The sequence below is a fragment of the Mauremys mutica genome, chromosome 1, assembly GCF_020497125.1.
Source record: "Mauremys mutica isolate MM-2020 ecotype Southern chromosome 1, ASM2049712v1, whole genome shotgun sequence".
NCBI classification, from domain to species: domain Eukaryota; kingdom Metazoa; phylum Chordata; order Testudines; family Geoemydidae; genus Mauremys; species Mauremys mutica.
In genome coordinates, this window is record NC_059072.1 from 371174508 (window position 1) to 371194352 (window position 19845).

At 51.4% G+C, this 19845-nt stretch overlaps 1 protein-coding gene across 3 annotated transcripts in view; it reads right to left on the minus strand.

Annotated features, from left to right (window-relative positions):
- Positions 1-19845, minus strand: part of DCHS1 (dachsous cadherin-related 1) — a 158817-nt gene that overhangs the window by 13189 nt on the left and 125783 nt on the right. For all 3 annotated transcript variants that reach the window (XM_045025235.1, XM_045025224.1, XM_045025245.1), the window contains one exon: positions 19137-19291. In XM_045025235.1, the coding sequence (XP_044881170.1) occupies positions 19137-19291 (155 nt within the window). The remainder of the gene's footprint in view (positions 1-19136; positions 19292-19845) is intronic.

Here is a 19845-nt window from a genome sequence, read left to right on the forward strand (position 1 = left end):
AGAGTGTGGGCTGTGCGGGGGATGCATGGGGCCCTGGGTGTGTGGGCTGGGGTTCAGAGTGTGGGGGCGTTAAGGAATTCACAGAGCCTCAGCTGTGTGGGCTAGGTGCTCAGAGTGTGGGCTGTGTGGGGGATGCACGGTGCCCCAGGTGCGTGGGCTGGGTGTTCGGAGTGGGTGGGTGTTAGGGGATGCATGGGGCCCTGGGTGTGTGGGCTGGGTGCTCAGTGTGGGGGGTGTTAGGGGATACACAGAGCCCTGCATGTGTGGGCTGGTGTCACAATATAACTGCCCCCTGCCCCCCCCCCGCGCGGGACCCCTGGGTAAGCAGTTTAGCACTGTACATTGCTAGCACTTGTATATGTAGTAGAGTGTATTGTGGGATGGCTTGAACGTGTGAGTGTGATGTAAAAGGTTTCTTTGCAGGTTACAAGAGGCCATAGAGAGAGGAAGGCGAGTGTATTGTGGGATGGCTTGAACGTGTGAGTGTGATGTAAAAGGTTTCTTTGCAGGTTACAAGAGGCCGTAGAGAGAGGAAGGGGGAAGGAAATGGGTTAACTCGACGCTTCAGCTAGGTTTGAAGATAAGACACTGACTTCAGCCCAAGGCCACGGCACACAACCGACTCTTGGCTGCCTGCCAAGAAAGATGGGTGCCTGAATTCCAACTCCGACCAGCCATGAGAAAGGAGGATTTAGCTGAACAGAACTGCAGGGGCTGCGAAAACTAGTAAGACAGCAAAGGCCAGTGAGGGGGAAAACAACAGTCTTGCGTCCCTGAAGCTGGTGTGTTTTGGGAAAGCTGAGAAAGCCGCAGACAGCTGGTTTAAACTGGTACACAAAGCACGGGGGACAAAGGTCCCTAAACAAAATTCCCCCAGAAAAACCCAGGACTTAAAAATCCTCTCAAAAGCCAAAGCAGGTCGGAGATCAACAGCAGACCCTAAATGGCCTGTACACAGGACAGAACTCTCATCCACCCTTCCCCCCCTTCTTCTTATGTTACACCCAGGCTTGGCCAGCCTTGGGTTGTGCGTGTGTGAGTATGAAAGTGGGTTATGGCACAGGCACTAACGCTTTCTTCCTTCCTTTGAGTGACATGGGGAGCACCAAGCACTCACCGCTGTTATTTTATTAATAAAGCTTTAAAACTTAGTCACTTGGTGTGCTCTTTCATCTCTTCCCCTAACAATCCTGCGGCCTCAGCCTAATCACCTGACGCCTCAGACAAACTGGTAACAAAAAAATCTGTCTCATTTTTGGTGGAGAATTGCCGGGGGTGAGGGGCCCTGCAAAGCGCACCAACTGTTCTGTCCTTAATATTTCATGTTGGCCTGCCCAGCACTGGGCCTTTCATGTTAAAAAATTTGTAATAAAGGTATGTTCATCCTCAGTCGTAGCAGGGCTAAAAAACAAATAAAGGTTTTGCATTCCTTTCTCCACCACAGTCCAATCTGGATGGCAAAAAAAAAAAGTTGCAAATGGGTATACCCCCAGTCGTAGTATGGCAGGTGTCATAAACAGATAGTAAAGGGTTAACAAGCTCAGTAACCTGACGGACACCTGACCAAAGGACCAATCAGGGGACAAGATAATTTCAAATCTCTGTGGAGGGAAGCTTTTGTCTGTGTTCTTTGTTTGGGTTGCCATTCTCTTTTTGGATCTAAGAGAGGCCAGACATATCTTCAAGCTCTCCAAGTTTTCCTGAAGTATTTTCTTCTATTCAGTATAGTGAGTATTAGAAAGGCGGTTTAGTCTTATAATTAATTTCTACATTTGCAATTGTGTGTTTGCTGAAGAAATATCTTTATTTCTGTTTGCTGTTACTTTGATTATTCTGAGAAAGGACGGCGGGGGGGAAGCCTCTCCAGGTTTATAGCTAGACCCTGTATATTTTCCATCTTGGTGTTATAGAGATAGGGTACTTTCTTTCTTTCTTTTAATAAAATCCTTTTCTTTTAATGCAGAAATGGCCAGGGAAGAAGCTGCTCACAAGAGAGAAATGGAGAAACAACAAGCCAGGGAGGCTGACCACAGGAGACAAATGGAGTTAAAAGAAAAATAACTAGAAATCCAGAAGCAGGCTCTGGAATTAGAAAAGGCTAAGCAGAATGTTCCTGCCAACCCCAACAACCCTTCTCCAGGCACTGTTCCCCATCCCAGGACATTTCCCACCTACAGGGCAGGTGATGACACTGAGGCCTTCTTGGAAAATTTTGAAAGAACCTGCCATGGGTACAGCATCCCTGAAGACCAGTACATGATAGAGCTGAGGCCATGGCTCAGTGGACCCTTAGCAGAAGTGGCAGCTGAAATGCCTAAGGAAAACATGAACAATTATAAACTGTTTCAAACAAAGGCCAGAATCAGGATGGGGCTAACACCTGAACATGCCCATCGGCGGTTCAGAGCCCTAAAGTGGAAACCAGATGTGTCATTCCCCAGACACGCCTACTACATTAGAAAGAATTGGGATGCATGGATGTCAGGACTAAAGATTCAATCTCTAGAAGATCTGGCCCACCTGATGCAAATGGAACAGTTCTTAGATGGTATTCCTGAGGAAATAAAATGGTACATCCTAAATAAAAAGCCCAAGGATGTAACAGAGGCAGGGGAAATTGGAGGCGAATGGATGGTCCTAGCAGAAAAGAAAAAAAGCTACTATCAAAGGGAGCGAATATAACAAGGGTCAAGCTGACAATAAATCCTACCACCGGGGGCCACCCAAGACCCCAGCTACAACTCAAGGAAAGCCTCAAACCACCTTCAGTCCCACCTCACCAGCCTCCAGCAACCCACCTCGGCTCAGTGACCCGTCAGCTAGACGATGTTTTAAATGTAATGAACTGGGACATATAAAGGCCAACTGCCCCAAGAACCCCAATCGAGTACAGTCCATTACACCATCATCACATCAAGGATCCCCAGGCCCAGATATCTCTCAAATACCCCCGGAGCACAGGGAAACCTTGAGAGTGGGCGGGAAGAAGGTTACCGCATGGAGCGCAGGAGCTGGTCCAAGAGGTAACTATAGCAGGACCGCTTGGAAATAGTGACCATAATACAATAGCATTCAACATCCCTGTGGTGGGAAGAACATCTCAACTGCCCAACACTGTGGCATTTAATTTCAAAAGGGGGAACTATACAAAAATGAGGGGGTTAGTTAGACAAAAGTTAAAAGGTACAGTGACTAAAGTGAAATCCCTGCAAGTTGCGTGGGCCCTTTTTAAAGACACCATAATAGAGGCCCAACTTCAATGTATACCCCAAATTAAGAAAAACAGTAAAAGAACTAAAAAAGAGCCACCGTGGCTTAACAACCATGTAAAAGAAGCAGTGAGAGATAAAAAGACTTCCTTTAAAAAGTGGAAGTCAAATCCTAGTGAGGCAAATAGAAAGGAGCACAAACACTGCCAACTTAAGTGCAAGAGTGTAATAAGAAAAGCCAAAGAGGAGTTTGAAGAACGGCTAGCCAAAAACTCCAAAGGTAATAACAAAATGTTTTTTATGTACATCAGAAGCAGGAAGCCTGCTAAACAACCAGTGGGGCCCCTTGATGATCAAAATTCAAAAGGAGTGCTTAAAGATGATAAAGTCATTGCGGAGAAACTAAATGGATTCTTTGCTTCAGTCTTCACGGCTGAGGATGTTAGGGAGATTCCCAAACCTGAGCTGGCTTTTGTAGGTGACAAATCTGAGGAACTGTCACAGATTGAAGTGTCACTAGAGGAGGTTTTGGAATTAATTGATAAACTCAACATTAACAAGTCACCGGGACCAGATGGCATTCACCCAAGAGTTCTGAAAGAACTCAAATGTGAAGTTGCGGAACTATTAACTAAGGTTTGTAACCTGTCCTTTAAATTGGCTTCGGTACCCAATGACTGGAAGTTAGCTAATGTAACGCCAATATTTAAAAATGGCTCTAGGGGTGATCCTGGCAATTACAGACCGGTAAGTCTAACGTCGGTACCGGGCAAATTAGTTGAAACAATAGTAAAGAATAAAATTGTCAGACACATAGAAAAACATAAACTCTTGAGCAATAGTCAACATGGTTTCTGTTAAGGGAAATCGTGTCTTACTAATCTATTAGAGTTCTTTGAAGGGGTCAACAAACATGTGGACAAGGGGGATCCGGTGGACATAGTGTACTTAGATTTCCAGAAAGCCTTTGACAAGGTCCCTCACCAAAGGCTCTTACGTAAATTAAGCTGTCATGGGATAAAAGGAAAGGTCCTTTCATGGATTGAGAACTGGTTAAAGGACAGGGAACAAAGGGTAGGAATTAATGGTAAATTCTCAGAATGGAGAGGGGTAACTAGTGGTGTTCCCCAAGGGTCAGTCCTGGGACCAATCCTATTCAATTTATTCATAAATGATCTGGAGAAAGGGGTAAACAGTGAGGTGGCAAAGTTTGCAGATGATACTAAACTACTCAAGATAGTTAAGATCAAAGCAGATTGTGAAGAACTTCAAAAAGATCTCACAAAACTAAGTGATTGGGCAACAAAATGGCAAATGAAATTTAATGTGGATAAATGTAAAGTAATGCACATTGGAAAAAATAACCCCAACTATACATACAACATGATGGGGGCTAATTTAGCTACAATGAGTCAGGAAAAAGATCTTGGCGTTATCGTGGATAGTTCTCTAAAGATGTCCACGCAGTGTGCAGAGGCGGTCAAAAAAGCAAACAGGATGTTAGGAATCATTAAAAAGGAGATAGAGAATAAGACTGAGAATATATTATTGCCCTTATATAAATCCATGGTACGCCCACATCTCGAATACTGTGTACAGATGTGGTCTCCTCACCTCAAAAAAGATATTCTAGCACTAGAAAAGGTTCAGAAAAGAGCAACTAAAATGATTAGGGGTTTAGAGAGGGTCCCATATGAAGAAAGATTAAAGAGGCTAGGACTCTTCAGTTTGGAAAAGAGAAGACTAAGGGGGGACATGATAGAGGTATATAAAATCATGAGTGATGTTGAGAAAGTGGATAAGGAAAAGTTATTTACTTATTCCCATAATACAAGAACTAGGGGTCACCAAATGAAATTAATAGGCAGCAGGTTTAAAACAAAGAAAAGGAAGTTCTTCTTCACGCAGCGCACAGTCAACTTGTGGAACTCCTTACCTGAGGAGGTTGTGAAGGCTAGGACTATAACAATGTTTAAAAGGGGACTGGATAAATTCATGGCTAAATGAATGGCTATTAGCCAGGATGGGTAAGAATGGTGTCCCTAGCCTCTGTTCGTCAGAGGATGGAGATGGATGGCAGGAGAGAGATCACTTGATCATTGCCTGTTAGGTTCACTCCCTCAGGGGCACCTGGCATTGGCCACTGTCGGTAGACAGATACTGGGCTAGATGGACCTTTGGTCTGACCCGGTACGGCCTTTCTTATGTTCTTATGTTCTTATGTTCTTATGAGAGACACCGGGGCATACATCTCAGTTATCCACCAGTCCTTAGTGGACCCAAAATTCATCAACCCCGAGGTCAAAATCACAATTTCTCCATTCATATCAAAATCTGTAACCTTACCTACAGCTGAATTGCCTGTCCAGTACAAGGGCTGGTCAGGAAAGTGGACTTTTGCTGTCTATGACAATTCTTCCATCCCCATGCTACTGGGGGAAGACTTGGCCAACCAGGTGGAGCTGGCCAAGAGGTGGGGAGTGGTCATCCGCAGCCAGGCCAAACAGGCTTCCACTCTCATCCCTGTTCCTGAGCTGTCCACCAGGGCCCCGTCTGTGTTACCAGAGACCCAGACAGAGGTGGTGGAACCAGATCCCATGCCAACAACTACAACAGCCATAGTACATCCAGTCCCAGACCCGGAACTGGAAGGACAACCAGTGGCAGAACCATTGCCAGCACTGACGCCAGCGCTTGCAAACCCGTCTCCAAACCCATCGCCAGAGGGCGCCAGCGGGCGTGAACTGGCAGAAGCAGCAGACAACCCTACCCAAGAGGCTCAGCCAGAGCCTGAAATATCACCTAGTGCACCAGCGGAGAGCGGTCCACAGTCAACGGAAACAACCTCATCACCTACATCGCTTCCAGAGGGACCAAGCCCAAGTCCACAGTCTACGGAGGGACTGGTGTCTCCAGCCTCAAGGGAACAGTTCCAGACTGAGCAGGAAGCCGATGACAGCCTTAAGAAAGCTTGGGCGGTGGCATGGAGCAACCCACCGCCTCTCAGCTCTTCTAACCGATCCCGGTTTGTTGTAAGACAAGGACTTTTATATAAGGAGATTCTTTCTGGTGGACACCAGGAAGGCTGGCATCCTCAAAAACAGTTGGTAGTTCCAACTAAGTACCGGGAGCAGCTCTTAAGCTTGGCCCATGATCATCCCAGTGGTCATTCTGGGGTGAACAGAACCAAGGACAGGTTGGGGAAGTCCTTCCACTGGGAGGGGATGGGCAAGGACGTTGCCAAGTATGTCCGGTCTTGTGAGGTATGCCAAAAGGTAGGAAAGCCCCAAGATCAGGTCAAGGCCCCTCTCCAGCCACTCCCCATAATTGAGGTCCCATTTCAGCGAGTAGCTGTGGATATTATGGGTCCTTTCCCAAAGAAGACCCCCAGTCCACTTTTGTGGACTTTGCTACCAGATGGCCAGAAGCAGTAGCTCTAAGCAACACCAGGGCTAAAACTGTGTGCCAGGCCTTAACGGACATTTTTGCCAGGGTAGGTTGGCCCTCCGACATTCTTACAGATTCGGGAACAAAATTCCTGTCAGGGGCCATGAAAGACCTGTGGGAAGCTCATGGGGTGAATCACTTGCTTGCCACCCCGTACCACCACCAAACCAATGGCCTGGTGGAAAGGTTTAATGGAACTTTGGGGGCCATGATACGTAAATTTGTAAATGAACACTCCAGTGATTGGGATCTAGTGTTGCAGCAGTTGCTGTTTGCCTACAGGGCTGTACCACATCCCAGTTTAGGGTTCTCACCATTTGAGCTTGTGTATGGCCACGAGGTTAAGGGGCCATTACAGTTGGTGAGGGGTTTACACCTTCTCCAAGAAAAGACGGTTACTCACCGTAGTAACTGTTGTTCTTCGAGATGTGTTGCTCCTATCCATTCCATGTAGGTGTGCGCGCTGCGCGTGCACGGCTCTTCGGAACATTTTTACCCTAGCAACTCCGGCGGGCCGGCTGGCGCCCCCTGGAGTGGCGCCGCTATGGCGCCTGTTATATACCCCAGCCAGCCCGTCCGCTCCTCAGTTCCTTCTTGCCGGCTACTCCGACAGTGGGGAAGGAGGGCGGGTCTGGAATGGATAGGAGCAACACATCTCGAAGAACAACAGTTACTACGGTGAGTAACCGTCTTTTCTTCTTCGAGTGATTGCTCCTATGCATTCCATGTAGGTGATTCCCAAGCCTTACCTAGGCGGTGGGGTCGGAGTGAGACGTGGCAGAGCGCAAGACTGCTGAGCCGAAGGCTGCATCGTCTCTAGATTGTTGCACCAACGCGTAGTGGGAAGCGAAGGTGTGAACGGAAGACCAGGTGGCCGCTCTACAGATGTCCTGGATAGGGATATGGGCCAGGAAGGCGGCTGATGAGGCGTGAGCTCTGGTTGAGTGAGCGGTGAAGCGGCATGGTGGCACGCGAGCAAGCTCGTAGCATGTCCGTATGCATGACGTCACCCAGGAGGAAATTCGCTGCGAGGAGACCGGCTCGCCTTTCATGCAATCGGCAACCGCCACAAACAGCTGGGTCGAACGCCGGAAGGGCTTCGTCCGATCGATATAAAAAGCGAGGGCCCGGCGAACGTCCAGGGTGTGGAGCTGCTGCTCACGGGATGAGGCGTGCGGTTTCGGGAAGAAGACCGGAAGGAAGATCTCCTGGTTGAGATGGAAGGCCGATACCACTTTAGGAAGGAAGGCTGGGTGTGGCCGAAGCTGCACCTTCTCACCATGGAAGACGGTTTACGGTGGAATGGCCGTCAGGGCGCGGAGCTCAGACACTCGTCTGGCCGATGTAATCGCCATGAGGAAAGCTGTCTTCCAGGAGAGATAAAGCAGAGAGCACATGGCCAGGGGCTCAAAGGGTGGTCTCATAAGCTGGGCCAGAACCAGGTTCAGATCCCACGTTGGAGTAGGACGACGTATCGGCGGGTACAAACGATCGAGGCCCTTAAGGAATCAGGAAACCATCTCGTTGGAGAAGATGGACCGACCACCCATAGACGGTCGAAACGCCGACATGGCTGCCAGGTGCACCTTCAAGGAGGAGATCGCTAGACCTTGGTCTTTAAGGTACCAGAGGTAGTCCAGGATGGTCAGGATGGGGACTAAGAATGGGTTAAGGCCTCGTTGGTCACACCAGATCGCGAAACGTTTCCACTTTGCGAGGTAGGTAGAGCGCGTCGACGGCTTTCTACTTTCGAGCAGGACTCGCTGCACTGCCGCCAAACAGTCCCTCTCTGCGCGGGTCAACCACTCAGGAACCAAGCTGTAAGACGCAGGGACTGCAGGTTCGGGTGACAAAGTCTGCCGAGGTCCTGAGTGATGAGATCCGGCCATAGCGGGAGGGGAATGGGATCCCGAACCGAGAGCTCGAGCAGCAGGGTGTACCAGTGCTGTCTCGGCCAGGCCGGAGCGACGAGTATTACGCGGGCCCTGTCCCTCCGAAGCTTGAGTAGCACCCGGTGCACGAGCGGGAACGGAGGGAATGCGTAGAGGAGGTGATCTGTCCATGTGAAGAGGAATGCATCTGACAGGGATCCCGGAGCTCGACCCTGGTACGAGCAGAACCTGTGGCACTTCCTGTTCTCCCTGGAGGCGAACAGGTCTATCTGGGGAAACCCCCACCTCCGGAAAATTGTGTGGGCCACATCTGGGTGTAGGGACCACTCGTGGGAGGTGAACGACCTGCTGAGGTGGTCGGCCAGCGTGTTCTGTACTCCTGGCAGAAAAAACGCTTCTAGGCGAATCGAGTGGGTCACGCAAAAGTCCCACAGGAGCATCGCTTCTTTGCAGAGTAGGGAGGACCGGGCTCCGCCCTGCTTGTTCACATAGAACATCGCTGTCGTATTGTCTGTGAACACCGCTACGCAGCGGTCCTGCAGGTGGGACCGAAAGGCGAGACATGCCAAGCGGATCGTTCTCAGCTCCCGGACGTTGATGTGGAGGGAGAGCTCCTGAGCCGACCAAAGACCTTGCGTGTGAAGGTCGCCCATGTGAGCACCCCATCCTAGCGCCGAGGCGTCTGTGGTTAGGGTGACCGACGGGCGAGGAAGGCGGAACGGGACCCCTGCGCATACGACCTTCGGGTCCAGCCACCATTTGAGCGTCTGGAGAGTGGGCTTTGCGACCGTCACCACCATGTCTACGGGGTCGCGATGGGGGCGGTACACCGCTGCCAACCAAATCTGGAATGGGCGAAGGCGCAGCCTCGCGTGCGCGGTCACAAACGTGCACGCTGCCATGTGACCCAGTAGGCGTAGGCAGGACCGCACCGTCGTTGTGGGGAAGGCATGCAGGTCCCGTATGATCGAGACTATGGTCTGGTGCCGAGGATGAGGAAGGCAGGCCCTGGTTAAGTTGGAGTCGAGGACCGCTCCTATGAACTCCACTCTTTGCGTTGGAGTCAGGCAGGACTTCTCGGCATTGATAAGGATGCCTAGTGACCGGAACAGAGACAGTATTTCGGCCACTTGATCCGCTACCAGCTCTTGGGATGGTCCGCGTATCAGCCAGTCGTCGAGGTATGGGTAGACATGTATTCAACGCCGTTGGAGGGCTGCGGCAACCACCGCCATGCACTTGGTGAAAACCCTTGGTGCGGTGGATAGGCCGAAGGGCAGTACCGCAAACTGGTAGTGTTCGCCGTTGACCACGAAACGCAGGTAGCGTCTGTGGGGAGGGTAAATTGCCACATGAAAGTATGCATCCTTCATGTCGAGGGCGGCAAACCAGTCTCCTGGATCCAGGGAAGGAATGATGGTCCCCAGGGTGACCATACGGAACTTGAGCTTGCACAGGTGTCTGTTGAGCTCCCGGAGGGGACGAAGACCTCCTTTCGCCTTGGGGATGAGAAAATATCTGGAATAAAATCCCCTGCCCCGCCTGCTGTGCGGAACCTCCTCTATGGCACCCACGCTCAACAGAGTCTGGACCTCTTGTAAGAGGACTTGCTCGTGAGAGGGGTCCCTGAAGAGGGACAGGGAAGGTGGGTGGGAGGGAGGGGCGAAATAAACTGAAGGCGGTAACCGTGCTGGATGGTACTGAGGACCCAGCTGTCCGATGTTATGGAGCACCATGCCTGGAGGAAGTGGGAAAGACGGTAGGAAAATAACGGGGTAGGATCCTGGACTGAGACTGATGGGCCGTCCCCGGGCGTCCCATCAAAAGGCCTGTTTGGGACCTTGAGGGGCCTTGGAAGGGCCCTGGGCCTGGTTACGCCTGCTCCCCGACAGCTTGCGGCGGTGTAACGCCGTACGGCGACTGTTAAAAGGCCTTGACCTGGCCTGGGTAAAGGGCCGGTAGGGCTGCTGACGGAATGACCTTCTCTGGGTAGCTGGCGTGTGCATGCCCAGCGTACGAATGGCAATCTGGCCATCCTTCAGGGTCTGGATTCTAGAGTCAGTTTTGTCTGAGAAGAGACCCTGGGTGTCAAAAGGGAGGTCCTGGAGGGTGTACTGCACCTCAGGCGGCAAGGTGGAGGACTGCAGCCACGAAATGCGCCTCATAGTCACCCCGGAGGCCACGGTTCTGGCTCCCGAGTCAGCAGAGTCCAGGGCAGCCTGAATTAAGGACCGGGAGGCTTTCCTGCCCTCTTCCAAGAGCGCCGAGAACTCTTGGCGTGAGGCTGGCGGGGTCAGCTCCGAAAACTTCCCCAGGGACACCAAGATGTCAAAGGTGTACCGGGAAAGCAGCGCCATCTGGTTCGCGATTCGGAGCTGAAGACCACCCGCTGAATAAACCTTGCGCCCCAACAGGTCCATGCGCCGTGCCTCCTTAGATTTCGGCGCTGCCGCAGGCTGTCCATGCCGCTCCCAGTCGTTTACCGACTGGACCACCAGAGAGTCCGGAGTTGGGTGCATGTACAAATACTCGTACCCCTTGGGCGGGACCGAGTACTTCCTCTCCACCCCACGTGCCGTGGGGGGGACCGACGACGGCGACTGCCAGATGGTAGTGCTATTACGCTGTATCATCCGGATAAAGGGCAGGGCCACCCGCATCGGGGCCTCCGCTCCAATGACATTAGTCACTGGGTCCTCGTCCTCCGGGACCTCCTCGACGGGCAGGTTAATGGCCTTCGCCACCCGGCGGAGAAGGTCCTGGTATGCCCGTAAATCAACAGGCGGGGGGTCGGTCGTGGATGCCCCCGCCACTGCCTCGTCCGGAGAAGATGACGAGGACCGACCTGGGAGTACGTCGTCAGGAGCCTGCTCCTCCAACAGGTGCTCAGCCGCCACGGAGCCTGGATCTTGAGTCGGATCCTGTGGCAATGTGGTCTCTCCCGTCGGTGATGGGGGCGGCCTGCTGACTGTGGCCTCTGGCTCCCGACGCTGCACTCCCACCTGCCTCGGGGGAAAGGGAAGCGCTCGAGGGTCATGGTAGTCCCAGGGAACCCAAAATCCCCACTGATGGGGTCCATGTTCCCGGCCTTGGGACTCGGCTCCAAAGTCAGCAGCACTGCCCTCGGGAGAAGCGATCGAGGGCTGACGGGAGGGCCAGGGTGGAGCTGAGGCGACACCCGAGCGTGTCTCCGATGCTGGTGGCAGGACTCTGAGCGGTGCCGAGGCTCGGTGCTGGTCATCGCGGTACCGGATCGGAGAGCAGGACCGGCGTGCGCTGCGGTGCCGGGAGCTCGACCGACGGTGCCGGGAGCTCGACCGACGGTGCCGGGAGCTCGAACGGCGTCGGGCGCTCGACTGCGACGGTGACCGACGGCGTCGGGAGCGGCTCCGGGAGTCTCGGTGCCGAGAATGGGCTTTGGAGCCGGATCTCCTGCGGTGCCGGCGACTCAGGGACCGTGATCGAGAGCGGTGCCGGCGACTCGGTGACCGGGAACGGGAGCGGGAACGGCGCCGGGAGTGCGACCGGTACCGCGATGCTGAACGGTACCGGGACTGCGACCGGCGCCGGGACGGGGAGCGGCGCCGCGACGGTGATCGGCGCCGGGATCGGGATCGGCGTGGTGGTGACAGTCTCCGAGATCGGGACCGGGTCCGAGATTTGGAGCGCCGTCCATCCCGTCTGTCGGGGGTTGGGGGCCGTATCATTGCCGGCTTGCCCACCGACTGGACAGCCCGCACCGGTGGTGCCGGGGGCCGGAGGCTCGGAGCCTCTGCGAGCTCGATAAGCTCTCTCGCCGTCTCAAACGCCTCAGGCGTGGACGGGAGCTGCAGCTCAACCTCGGCTGGTACCGGGGAGCAGGGTGGTGCCGGACTCGACGGCCTCTGGGGTGCCGGAGTCGGCGGCACCGTGCATGGTTTGTGCACCGCCACAGCCTGAACCGTCTGTATCGGAGGTGGCTGGGCTAATGGCCTTGGAGGATGTTTTGAGGCCGTCTTCGGCGTCTTGAGCTTCCTCGTTGGGGAGAGGGAGCGGTGCCGGGATGTCGGTGCCGGGTGTCGAGAGGCCTCAGTACCGGGGCGGCTCGGTGCCGCCGGTGCGCTGCATGCCGAGGATGACTTCGGCGCCGGTGGTGTCGGCGCGGGAGGCTGGAGCGAAGCCTCCATGAGCAGCTGCTTCAATCGAGAGTCCCGCTCCTTCCTCGTTCGGGGCTTGAAGGCTGCACAGATCGGGCACTTATCAGTTCTGTGAGACTCCCCGAGGCAGCGCAGGCAGGAGTCGTGCGGGTCACCCACGGGCATATGCCGCTGGCAAGCCGCACAGGGCTTGAATCCCGGTGCCCTGGGCATAAGCCCGCACCGGTTGAGGAAGAAGAGGGGTTAATCCCTCTAATTCCCTACTAATACTACAACTAACTAAACTTATTCAATTAAACAAGCAACTAAACTAAGTTAACGAACTATGCTAAAGAACGGAGAAAACGCTAGGGCTGTGGAGGTAAAGAAGCACTCCACTGTTCCAACTGGCCATCACGGGCGGTAAGAAGGAACTGAGGAGTGGATGGGCCGGCTGGGGTATATAACAGGCGCCATAGCGGCGCCACTCCAGGGGGCACCAGCTGGCCTGCCGGAGTTGCTAGGGTAAAAATGTTCCGAAGAGCCGTGCACGTGCGGCGCGCACACCTACATGGAATGCATAGGAGCAATCACTCGAAGAAGAACTAACATTCTGGACTTTGTAAGCAACCTACAAAACATCCTCCGCCATTCTTTGGCCCTTGCTAAAGAAAACCTAAAGGATGCTCAAGCAGAGCAAAAGGCCTGGTATGATAGACATACCAGAGAGCGTTCCTTCAAAGTAGGAGACCAGGTTATGGTCTTGAAAGCGCAACAGGCCCATAAGATGGAAGCGTCATGGGAAGGACCATTCACGGTCCAGGAGCGCCTGGGAGCTGTTAACTACCTCATAGCATTTCCTAATTCTTCCTTAAAGCCTAAAGTGTACCATGTTAACTCTCTAAAGCCCTTTTATTCCAGAGACTTACAGGTTTATCAGTTTACAGCCCAGGGAGCAGATGACGCTGAGTGGCCTGAAGGTGTCTACTACGAAGGGAAAAGTAATGGTGGTGTGGAAGAGGTGACCCTCTCCACAACCCTGGAACGTCTACAGCGGCAACAGATCAAGGCCACCCCAGGTTCTCAGCCACCCCAGGACGGACTGACCGAACATACCACACCATTAACACAGGTAATGCTCACCCAATTAGAACCCCACCCTACCGGGTGTCACCGCATGCCCAAGTTGCTATTGAACGGGAGATCCAAAACATGCTAGAGATGGGTATCATCCGCTCTTCTAACAGTGCATGGGCATCTCCAGTGGTTCTAGCTCCCAAACCAGATGGGGAAATACGCTTTTGCGTGGACTACCGTAAGCTAAATGCTGTAACTCGCCCCGACAACTATCCAATGCCATGCACCGATGAGCTATTGGAGAAACTGGGACGTGCCCAGTTCATCTCTACATTAGATTTAACCAAGGGATACTGGCAAGTACCACTAGATGAACCCGCCAAAGAAAAGTCAGCATTCATCACCCATGCAGGGGTGTATGAATTTAATGTGCTTCCGTTCGGACTATGAAATGCACCCACCACCTTCCAAAGGCTGGTAAATGGTCTACTAGCAGGATTGGGAGAATGTGCAGTTGCCGACCTCGATGATGTGGCCATTTTTTTTTATTCCTGGCCTGAACACCTAGAACACCTGGAAACCGTCTTTGAGCGCATCAGGCAAGCAGGACTAACTGTTAAGGCCAAAAAGTGTCAAATAGGCCAAAACAGAGTGACTTACCTAGGGCACCAGGTGGGTCGAGGAACCATAAACCCCCTATAGGCCAAGGTGGAGGCTATCCAAAAGTGGCCTGTCCCAAGGTCAAAAAAACAGGTCCAATCCTTCTTAGGCTTGGCCGGATATTACAGGCGATTTGTACCACACTACAGCCAAATCGCTGCCCCACTAACTGATCTAACCAGAAAAACACAGCCAAATGCAGTTAAGTGGACTGAGGAGTGTCAGAAAGCCTTTACCCAGCTTAAGGTGACACTCATGTCTGACCCTGTGTTAAGGGCCCCGGACTTTGACAAACCCTTCCTAGTAACCACCGATGCATCTGAGCGTGGGGTAGGAGCGGAAGGACCGGATCACAACTTCCATCCTGTCGTGTTTCTCAGCAAGAAACTGTCTGAGAGGGAAAGCCACTGGTCCATCAGTGAAAAAGAATGTTACGCCATTGTGTATGCCCTGGAAAAGCTACGCCCATACGTTTGGGGACGGCGGTTCCAGCTACAAACCGACCATGCTGCGCTAAAGTGGCTTCATACTGCCAAGGGAAACAACAAAAAACTTCTCCGAAGGAGTTTAGCTCTCCAAGACTTTGATTTTGAAATTCAACACATTTCAGGAGCTTCCAACAAAGTAGCTGATGCACTCTCTCGTGAAAGTTTCCCAGAATCAAATGGTTAAAAAGTGTTCTTGAAATGTGAAAAATCTTGTTGTTTACATACTTAGTAGTATATGTAATGGTGCAGGTGTTTTTATTAATCTGTTTCTTTTAAAGTTCTAGGAAGAAATCACAGCCAGTGTGGTTACCCTACTGTCTGCGATTTGGGGGGCGTGTCATAAACAGATAGTAAAGGGTTAACAAGCTCAGTAACCTGACGGACACCTGACCAAAGGACCAATCAGGGGACAAGATAATTTCAAATCTCTGTGGAGGGAAGCTTTTGTCTGTGTCCTTTGTTTGGGTTGCCATTCTCTTTTTGGATCTAAGAGAGGCCAGACATATCTTCAAGCTCTCCAAGTTTTCCTGAAGTATTTTCTTCTATTCAGTATAGTGAGTATTAGAAAGGCGGTTTAGTCTTATAATTAATTTCTACATTTGCAATTGTGTGTTTGCTGAAGAAATATCTTTATTTCTGTTTGCTGTTACTTTGATTATTCTGAGAAAGGAGGGGGGGGGGGGAAGCCTCTCCAGGTTTATAGCTAGACCCTGTATATTTTCCATCTTGGTGTTATAGAGATAGTGTACTTTCTTTCTTTCTTTCTTTTAATAAAATCTTTTTCTTTTTAGAGCTTGATTGATTTCTTCCCTTGTTTGGATTTTCAGGGGAAGAGGAGGGGGGAAAAGTGAATCCCTCTTTGTCTGATTCAATAAGTTTGAATCAAGGTATCTCTCCTAAGGACTAGGAGAGGGGAGGGGGGAAGGAGGTGGGGGAAATAGGTTATTTCCCTTTGTGTTGAGATTCAAGGAGTTTGGATCTGTGTTCCCCAGGGAAAGTTTGGGGGAACAGGGAGTGTGCCAGACACTAACAAACTGGCTGGTGGCAGCGTACCAGATCTAAACTAGGATTTTAGTTTAGAGGAGTCCATGCAGGTCCCCATCTTGTGGACGCTAAAGTTCAAAGTGGGGAACAAACCTATGACAGCAGGGCAATAAAAAAAAGCTTAGCAATCCTCTCTCCATGCTGGTAAAATTCTCGGTGCATACACCCTCTGCTGTAGCATAACTACACATAAAAAAAACCCTTCAAATTTCTCGCTCTGCCCCAGGGGGTTTTTTGCATGGGGTGTATAAACCCTCAGTGCTAAAGGCCAAATAATACAAAAAAAGCTTAGCATTCCTCCCTCTGGCCCAGTGGGGTCACATTGTAAGCTCCGGTGCTGGCTTGGGCAGCGTAAAATCTTAAGTAACTAAAAATTTTTAAAAGCAGTACCAAGAAATTGTAACATGTTTAAAAAACAAAAGGGTATCTGCGGACTCGGGAATTCCGCAGTCATGGGCAATGGCATCAACAAGGCGGTCAAAGACAAACGCACAGGCATTAAAAAGTGCAAACACAAAAGTCCGGCTGCCCAGCCCGCTGGGGTCACAAAAAGCTGGTAAACTTAATGCCTGTGCCACAAAAAAGGCAGCAAAAAACAAAACCAAACCCTGTTTCCTCTTTCAAAGGGGGTAAAAACCCCTCCTGGTTGGAGAGGGCTCTCACCAAGGTGAAATACAATCCCTGGGGTCTGTGACAAAGCTTCAAAAAAGCGTGCATACTTGGCAAAATTTATTAAACCTGTATGCCAAGTATAAAAGGCAAAAAAGTAAAAACTTGGGGGCAGCTGTAAAATTAGTATAAACTTTTATGCTTTGTACAATTGTGGGCACAACAAAATTATATTAAAAAAATCATAAAAAATATATTCAAGCAATATTTTCTACATAAAACCCAACCCTAAAAAATATAAAAATATAAGCAAATAGTAGTAGCACCTATGCAAAAAATATTTAAAAAAACAAACAAAAGGGGTGGGGGCTAGTTAAAAAGCCCACCCTCCTTGCTAAATTGGTAGTAAAACAAAGCCTATGTCCATTAAAAAAAAACAGTGCAGCAAAAAACCCAAAATCAGGCCCAAACAAGCAGGCAAGCAAAAAACCAACAAAACAAAACAAACAAACAAAAAAAACCCCCAGGCCCAAACAAGCAGGCAGGCTACAAATAAAAAAAATTAAAAACAGGTTAAAAGCCCTAAGGGCATAATAGAAAAAGTAAAAAAAAAACAATTAAGTGCAAACATAAAAAATTCAAATCTCTAAAATAGTATTTAAAATGGTAAAATCTAAGTTAATTAAGGTGTCATTTTAAAAAATAAACAAATAATTAAAACATAAAATAAAAAGTTAACTCTGCAAAAGCTAAAAAAAATTAAGCAGTTAAACTTTATAAAAATATTAAAATAAAATATTATAAAAAAAATCTTGGTTTCTTTGCAGCCATTCTAAAAAAAACATAGGGCCCTTTTCCAAAAAATCTGTCACACTGGGTGCTCAGAATGTGGGGGATGTTAGGGGATTCACAGAGCCCTGGTTGTTGGGCTGGGTGCTCAGAGTGTGTGGGGCGTTAGAGAATTCACGGAGCCCCAGATGTGTGGGCTGGGTGCTCAGAGTGTGTGTGTGGGGGGGCGGTATTAGGGGATGCACAGAGCCCTGGTTGTGTGCAGGGCGTTAGAAAATTCACGGAGCCCCAGATGTATGGGCTGGGTTCTCGGAGTGTGTGTGGGAATGTTAGGGGATGCACAGAGCCTCGGGTGTGTGGGCTGGGTGCTCAGAGTGTGCGGGGTGTTAGGGGTTTCACGGAGCCCTGGGTGTATGGGCTGGGTGCTCAGAGTGTGTGGGGGGTTAGAGAATTCACAGAGCCCCAGATGTGTGGGCTGAGTGCTCAGAGTGTGTGTGTGTGGGGGGGGTATTAGGGGATGCACAGAGCCCCGGTTGTGTGGGCTGAGTGCTCAGAGTGTGCAGGGCATTAGAAAATTCACGGAGCCCCAGATGTATGGGCTGGGTTCTTGGAGTGTGTGTGGGAATGTTAGGGGATGCACAGAGCCTCGGGTGTGTGGGCTGGGTGTTCAGAGTGTGCGGGGTGTTAGGGGTTTCATGGAGTCCCGGGTGTGTGAGCTGTGGTGTGTGTGGGGTGCCAGTACACATGGGCTGTGGGACAGGAGGGTGCATAGTGTCCAGAGTGAATAGGCTGGAGGGATGCATCATGCCCTGAGTGTGTGGGCTGTGGGGGGAATGGGGGCATGATGCCCAGAGGGCATGGGCTTTAGGGAGCTGCATGGTACTTACAGGGTGTGGGCTGTGGGGAGGTGCACGGTGCCCAGAGAGTGTGGACTGTGGGGAGGTGCATGGTGCCCAGTTTGTGGGCTATGTGTGGGGTGGTGGTCTCAGTGCTCAGTTTGTGTGGGCTATGGGGAAGGTGCATGGTGTCCAGAGGGTGTGGGCTGTGGGGAGGTGCATGGTGCTTACAGGATGTGGACTGTGGGGAGGTGTGTGGTGCCCAGAGGGAGTGGGCTATAGGGGGTCGTTGCATGGGGCCCATGGGGACATTGCATTGTGTCCGGTTTGTGTGGGCCGTGGAGGGTCTTTGCATTGTGCTCATAGGGTGTAGGCTGTGGGGAGGCTGTGTGTATGGTGCCCAGAGTATATGAGCTGTGGGGGGGCCACGGTGCCCGGAGTTTGTGGGCTGTAGGGCAGGCATGATGACCAGTGTGTGGTCTGTGTGAGGGGTGGTTATATAGTGTCCAGAGGGTGTGGGAGAAGTAGATATATGGGTGATTGGGCATGTGGTGCCCAGAGAGCTTGGGATGGGGGGCATGGTGCCCAGTGGGAATGGTGCTCAGAGTGTGTAGCTTGGCAAGAGGAGTGGGGGATGCCCAGAGTATTCAGGCAAAGCAAATATGTGGTGCCTGGAAATTCTTTGTGGTGCCAGCCCCAAGTACAAGTGAGAGTCACAGAGTTTATGGCCAGACGGGTCCATCAGATCTTGTCTGAATTGCTGCATAGCACATGCCAGCGATGCCCACCCAGTTTCTCTGTGTATGGAGCCCAGTGACTTGAGGTCGGCTAAATTTTTCTAACACAGACAGAATGGATGTGAAGACACCAAGAGATGGAGAATTCCCCACTTCCCATGGGCCTCGTTCCAGTGGCTAATCGCCTCCCTGGGACACATGGCGCCTTATCCATTTGGCCAGCTTTCACTCACCGGGTCTGCGACCAGATCTCCCTGTCCAGAATGGCTGCAGTGGTGATGGTCCCTATCTGGGCATCAATGTGGTACAGCCCGCTCATGGGCAGCGATTGGTTGATGGCGTAGGTCACCTGACCATTTGCACCCTGATCCGGGTCGTCAGCCAAAACCTGCAAAACAACAAATGGGATTCAGCGTGCCGGCTCAGACCCAGGGGCCACCCCGGCCCCGATCTCATGCTTCCAGCTCAGACCCACAGGCCACTCCGGCCCCGATCTCACGCTTCCGGCTCAAACCCATGGGCCACTCCAGCCCCAGTCTTACGCTTCCAACTCAGACCCATAGGCCACTCCCGATCTCACACTTCCGGCTCAGACCCACGGGCCACTCCGGCCCCGATCTCACACTTCCGGCTCAGACCCATGGGCTGTTCCAGCTCCGATCTCACGCTTCCAGCTTTCCAGCCCCGATCTCATGCTTCCAGCTCAGACCCATGGGCTGTTCCAGCCCCGATCTCACGCTTCTAGCTCAGACCCACAGGCTGTTCCAGCCCCAATCTATGCCTTCTATGATGAGATAATTGCCTCTGTGGATATGGGGAAAGTGGTGGATGTGATATATCTTGACTTTAGCAAAGTTTTTGATATGGTCTCCCACAGTATTCTTGCCAGCAAGTTAAAGAAGTATGGATTGGATGAATGGACTATAAAGTGGATAGAAAGCT